Source organism: Asparagus officinalis, chromosome 9 (genome assembly GCF_001876935.1).
Source record: "Asparagus officinalis chromosome 9, Aspof.V1, whole genome shotgun sequence".
NCBI lineage: Eukaryota > Viridiplantae > Streptophyta > Magnoliopsida > Asparagales > Asparagaceae > Asparagus > Asparagus officinalis.
In genome coordinates, this window is record NC_033802.1 from 45,643,265 (window position 1) to 45,650,279 (window position 7,015).

Sequence of the window (7,015 nt, forward strand, 5' to 3'; positions counted from 1 at the left end):
TGTAGTAAATTTTTAGTTTTTTGTTCTTATTTGTCGAGTGAAAGGTTGTTGTTGTTCTAATTACTTCTCTACTCCATAACTTTATGCCATTATTGATCCAGATCATTCTTTGTCTTGAATGCAACAGTGAAGAACATGGCACTGGTTCCGTTTAAATTTGTGAAACTTGGAATAAGGTTCTTTTGGAAAGTTGGGAATACGAGGAAAAGCCAGAATTTGAGAACAACGTTACTACGTTGAGAAAAATATAACACTAACTAAGAATTTGAGAACATAGCACTTAGATTTCCTCACATCCTTAAAACACACCACATTGAAGAGCAGTGACTCTAGAAACTGAAGATGCTTGATCAGTGTATGATAATATGCATCTCATTCATTCTCTTGCAGTTCAAAGGCGCAAATGTGCCATTGCCTGCTTTATTTGAACAAGAATTATGCACTATGTCAACATGAAGAGCGATTAACATTGGATCGAAACTATTCAAATAAAAAAGACAAGGGGAAAAAATAGTAGAAGAAAAGTATTACAAAATAATAACAGCTACAAAATCAAAATTATATCCACCGTTACACACAAACTCCCCTCTCAATCATATACTACAATATCCCATACGAAACCACAAAACATAACCTCGCTCTCATCTAAGTGCATTGATGAATGCAAGCAGAGAGTCAACATCCCTCTTCTCTGATGGATACTTTATCGGTCTCGAGCCATTCTTAGTAAACAACAGTATCGTCGGAAAACTCCCAACTTTGTTAAGGCCGCACTCTTTGGCTTTTGCATCCTCCCACCACCATCTCCCTTCTCTCTCGTGCTGCCCTGGGGGCACAGGCCTCGTGCACGGCTCGCATCCAATCGACACATACCCCTGAGAGTGCAACGAGTTCACCGGAACCTCCATCGTCCTCAAAAAACTCCAAATATCTTTTCCATTGACATTTGCAACCGGGTTCCATTTAATCCCACCGTCAAGCCCTTCAAACGAAGGGTCGACTTGGACTACGGGAATTTGGGCTTAGGTTCCAGGAGACTGATTTTTGCGCTGACCGGTGATCCAAGCTCTGAGGCCTTTGAGGCCACCCATAGGTGGCTCGGCTCTTGGCCGAGCCACCCATGGGTGGCTCGGCTTTGGCCGAGCCCCCCTTAGGTGTTGGGTTTCGTCGTTTTGTCCGGTTTCGTGGTTGATTCGGACTCTGATTTGTTGATCTGATTTGGCAGTAGATCCGATTCCTGATTTGGCAGTAAATCCGATTCCTGATTTGGCAATAAATCCACTTCTGAGTTCGAGTCCGAAACTGACCTTGATTCGATCATGATTCGTCCGAGTCTGCCCTTGGTTGGATGACTCGTTGACTCTTCGAACCCTTGGCTTGATTCCACACGCGAATGGATGTATTCCGTTGCTTGCGTGCGATTCGTCAACCTCGTCGCCTCGTTGGTTCGTCGGTTTGTGCCGAGCTGTGCTAAGGGACCTATAAGCAATTTTATATGCCTACAAAAACATCTCAATAAGGTTATCTAGTCTTGGCAAAATTATAAATTTGCCACAATCCAAGTAGTAGATTGAACCAACAGAAATGCCACTATTCATTAAGCAAACTTTATCAGAAAATAATAAATCTCAAGGTAAAGAGATAATATCCCAAAAACTGACATGAGCATATTATGAAGGGAATGAATCTCAAGGTTAAGAGATAATAACCAGTTAATAAAGTACAAGTGATTGCTTCACCTGGAATGAGTCATAAACTGCAGTAAGCCCAAATAAGCAGCTTATCACAAACATCACAAGAATAAATTCATGTGCCTTGATTTCTTATAGATTTCTAGGGATTTGCTTATCATGTCAATTTGTGGGCTATAATGCACTACTATGTATCTTGACTTAATTTACCTAGTCAATGATCAAAATAAGTTATAACTGGAAAATATAACTAATTTAGGAAAGAAATCACAACCAAAATCAAAATCTGAAAATTTAAAAAACTCAACTCAACTCAACTTACTTCCTAATGTCGATACAGCTGCTGTTGAAATATTTAAACCCTTGTCGCTTGAAACTGTAGGAAATCGAAAATTAGGGCAAATTTAGAAGAAAATGAGATGACTGAAGAACTAAAAGGGGATAGGTAGAGGTAGGGTTTTGTATAAAAGAGTGAAAACGAAGAAGAAATAACGAAAACGAAGAAGAAATACCTTACTGAATGCCCAAATTCAGAAATATTTGGAGATGAATGCGGAAATTCTGAAGAAATAGTAATCTCAAATTTCTGTAACGCTTCGGCTTCAACGGAGAAATGTAACCGATGAATAATCCTCATCTTTGCAAATTCCTGTAACGCTTCGGCTTCGTCGGAGAATGGTAACCGATGAACTCTTCGGCTTCGGCGTAACGGAGGTGGAAAGTTCCGATGCTGCTGACGAATTTTATGAAACGATATTAAGGGAGAATTTGGGTATTTTTAAGATGGCTGAAGGTTAATTTGGGGATGAGAAAGTTTTTTAGTAACTGGCTCTTTTAAAGGGTAGATAGATATGTGTGTGTGGGGGGGGGGTATGAATAGCAAGTTCTGTGGCATGCTTTAGAAAAATTTAGATATAGTGCAAGAGAAAAGAAAAGAAAAAATTATATCAAAAAGAAAAAAGAAAAATTATGTGTAAAATGACCAAATTATCTTCATATCTTTAGTGAGATGAAGAACAGATATTTTTATGTCCTTCAAACTTTTTCTACGGCCACTAAGTTTTTAATATAATAGTATAGATATAATTTTCCATTTCTATAAGGCACCCTTTTTCCTGCTAATTATGCAACATCTCCCAAGTACGTAGATGTGACAAAGATGAGCAATACCGGAACTTTGTCCTGCTAATAGAACAGTAATACGCAAGCCGAATTGTATTGTACGTCTTCAAATAATTCAATTTCCATAAAATATCCAAATACTGTACTCGTGGTTTGAAATAGGCTAAATAGTACTTAAATACCTTATAGTTTCACTCCTTCAACACTTATATATCCTCAGTTGCGCTTTGTAGCATTTATATATACTTTGTTAGTTAAAATTGACACTTTAATACCTTATATTTTACAAACGTAAAAAAATTTATTCGAAAGTTCCCATATAACATTCATATGTTAATTTTAGAGCTTTCTAACCATCTAAAATCCCATATAACATTCATATTTATTAAATTACTATTAAACCAATCTAAAATCTAATTTTAATTAATGCATCATAATTCTATTTCAAAAATAGAATTTTAAAAGATTAACAATGAATTCAACAAAATTAATAGAGAAATAACTATAAGAATAGCATATAAATATTATATGGGAACTTTTGAATAAAAATTGTCAAGTTTGCAAAATATAGGATATCAATATGCTAATTTTGACCTACTCAATGTATATAAATGCTGGGGGGGTTATTCGTTGGTGTAATTTGGGGTAATTTGGGGTAAATTGTTCCAATGGGGTAATTTTACCCAATGGGATAATTTGAGTGGGATAAAGTGGGATAAAATGGGGTAATGAGATAATTTGAGTGGGACAATTAGTATGACATCTTTTTATAATATTATATTTATAGCTCAATTAAATTCAAGTTTAACTTGACATAACCTCAAATGATTAAATAAATAATAGTTATCATATAAAATAATATTAATTTTAAGATTATTTTAATATAAAATATTAAAAATAATATAATAATATTAATATTAATCAATCTTAAAATATTTTGATGTTTATTTTAACTATTATGCTAGATTAACAAATTTTTTAATTGCGATAATTATTTAATCATTCATACATCTATTACAATGACGATGATAAAGTCTCAACTATTACAAATAAAGTGAGACTAGACCTCCTATTTGAGTAACGGTGAGTAGGAAAATAGCAACCATCTCCTCAACGCTGATATACCGTGTATCAATAAGCAACTTCTACCGGGTATTTTCGAGATGGCAATTTCTTACTATATTATTGTTCAAATAAACATTATATTATTACATCTCTCAAAAGTTGGAAAGACATGAACCACCAAATGATTAGACACTGCACCCTCAAAACTTACCAACAAAAATATCCATATTTCTTTTTTTTCCCCTTTCTAATAGAATGCACAGGTCTCCAATAAAATCAAAATTATACAAACAAGTAACCCCTCAGGCATCAGCCTCCACTAACTGCATATACCAGCCACACAAAATACATTAATTAACTCCACAGAAAAATCATAAACCCAAAAATAGAGTCACATGAAATCATAATCATCTATATCATCAAAACGGCCAGTGGCAATATCATCATCAGGCTTTATCGACAAGAAGCTGCTTTTTCTTCGCCCAACTGCAACAAAAGAGGCCTGAAATCTAATGCAAATATGTTGAAATTTTCACCTTGCTTCTTCTTCCCTGCATTAGCATCTTGCACACTTCGTTTCCAATAAAACTTTTGATATCCTCAAGCCCTCACTACTAAATTATAATAACTATTCATATTATATACTAAACATGGTTAGTGCTGATATAGTTTGTTTTAATCATACCCCAATCCGCCATCTCAATCTTTCCCCAATCCAAAAGCTTCGAAAGGATATAGTTTGTTTTAATCATACCCCAATCCGCCATCTCAATCTTTCCCCAATCCAAAAGCTTCGAAAGGGAGAAGAACACGCCCCCCGAAGAAGCGATTCGATCGAATTGAGAATTAGGGTTCTGTTAATTAGCAACAAGGTCACATGAATTAGATCAGAACAAAGCAATTGGGGCCAAATCAAACCTTTTAAGGGAACCCTAACCTCGGACGGCGGTTTCAATAGTAGAGCGAGGTCTTAGAAGAGAAGAAGGATAGGGGGTGAACGACCTCGACAACGACGACGGCGATCGAGCTCGAGATCGGAAGTGGTGTAATTTGTTCCCGACTTTTGTTCCAGGAGGCGATAGGGGGTAATTTTGGGCTTGGGGGCTGAGGGAGGCTTATATAGCTGGGATAATTTTTTGGGTAATAGAGTTTTTGGGGGAAAATTACATCAACAAACTAATAACACCAAAGAGTTCACTCCAGTTCCAATTACTCCAACCAATAACACCAAACACTGATGTTCCACAAATTATCCCATTATCCCTTAAATTACACCAATGAATAACCCCCCCCTAAGAAATACAACTAAGGGTATATGAGTGCTAATAGTATGAAACTATAAGGTATTTAAGTGCCATTTAGCCTTTGAAATATTATGTCTTCGGACTTAGAAAAGCACAATCACACATTACCCGCCTCCAAATATTGCGGTTGGGCACAACATAATATCTCGAGGCTTTTCATAGAGGGTCTTTATTATTATTATTATTATTATTATTATTTACTTTTTACCTTTTTTTTGCGAAGTCATAGAGCGAGGTGAACCTCTTAAAATTAGAGTAAAAATAAATTACAATACATTGCACCTAGTTCATGAGAATCAAGTCCAAAGCTATAAAATCAAGAAAGAAAAACAAATTAAGAGCACAAAGAAAATAAAACTGCGAAAGTCGAGTCTTCCAAAATTTTGGAAGTGTCAAGCATTAAACATGTCATTTGCGAAGAATTCAAAGGTGGATCAGAGGAGAACAATCTCCTATTCCTCTCTTGCCACACACAAGTGATACACCTAGAAGCGATGTACAACACATGTTTGCTCCAAACAACGCGTAGCTGACGACCTTCATCAAATAGCCTCAAACTCCATGAGTACAGGTGGATATGGTTCACGCCAAATCATCAATTCTGTGAATGTATGTCCCCAGACATCATGCACATATGAGCTGTAAGCGTCGAAATGCCGAACATGTATATTATGTAAAAAAAATTCAAAGTGGTGCTAGTATCTCTTAGTGGAAAAACAATATTTGGGTAGGCTAACCTCTTCTTGATCAAGCCGTATCACCAATCTCAAGGAGAATAGAGCAATCCCTAATTATTTACTCCTTAGATACATATTAGTATCACTTTGTTGGTTAAAAAATTGGTGAGGTGCATGCTTCAAGAAATTTATTTCTTTCTGTTAATAACTCTTGTTAAAAGAAACATCTGATTAATAGAAAGCAAATAATTAAGTAGACATTAAAAAAATCAAATGCAGAGAGATATTAAAAAAATTTAAACAAGAGTCTCATGACCACCTTTTCCTCACGTGCCATTTCGCCAAGCAAATATGGGTTCCCTGGCTGTCGAAAATCGGTATTGTATCTCTCCCCACCAACATATAAAACATTGTCTCTCTATCTGCTCAGACACGTCCATCCTAGCTTATATTCGGCTGCTATGGGGCTTCAGCTTCCCCACCGTTTGTTGGGTCCTTTGGAAAGATAGGAATGATTTCATCTTCTCTAACCTGTCTACCACGCCTCAGCAAATCATCAACAAGGCTGTTCACTTTCTTCTTTTCTGGACATGTGCCTCCTCCTCTAAGAAAGCTATCAAGTTGAAAAAGTTCATATCCAGCTCGGGGCTACCTGATATTGTTGAGTCAAGTGCAGACAGTAATGGATCTCCAGGTCCTCAAGGGTAGTGGCTTGCAGATGTTATGGTTTTGGTTTAGAGGATTCAGGTTCCAAGGGATCGCGAGGAAGACTGGTTATATCTAGTTGTCTTCTTTGGGCTTAATGTTTTTTTTTGTTTTGTTCTTATTTCCGAGACATCTTTTGTTGATTTGGTTTCATTCCTCCATCTCAGAGTCACTGGCCAAATCACAATCAGATATCTTTTGTAAAAGTTTACATTCTGGTTTATAATATATGATAGGGCAATCTGCTCTATTTTCATTCAAAAAAAATATATTACAAAATTTAAGAGAAAGAATATGGGATCTTGGGTCTCCAGATAATATTCTGGAGCTATCCTCCCTTTCAGTATGAAAAATATAGAGGACCTTGTTGTTGTTGTTTCAAACTCCAAGTCTCTCTTTCTTTTCAATCTCTCCTCATTTTATTTATCTTTTCTATCGTACTTTTTGTTAT

General features: G+C 36.1%; 1 protein-coding gene across 1 annotated transcript; it reads right to left on the reverse strand.

The window, feature by feature from the left end:
* Positions 601 to 957, reverse strand: LOC109824449 (probable 5'-adenylylsulfate reductase 1, chloroplastic). Its single transcript, XM_020391053.1, has one exon. The coding sequence runs from the start codon at positions 906 to 908 to the stop codon at positions 642 to 644; it is 267 nt and encodes an 88-aa protein (XP_020246642.1). The 5' UTR covers positions 909 to 957; the 3' UTR covers positions 601 to 641.

Bases quoted from the DNA above. Each gene is read 5' to 3' on its own strand.
- LOC109824449 (XM_020391053.1), bottom strand. From the start codon at position 908: ATGGAGGTTCCGGTGAACTCGTTGCACTCTCAGGGGTATGTGTCGATT.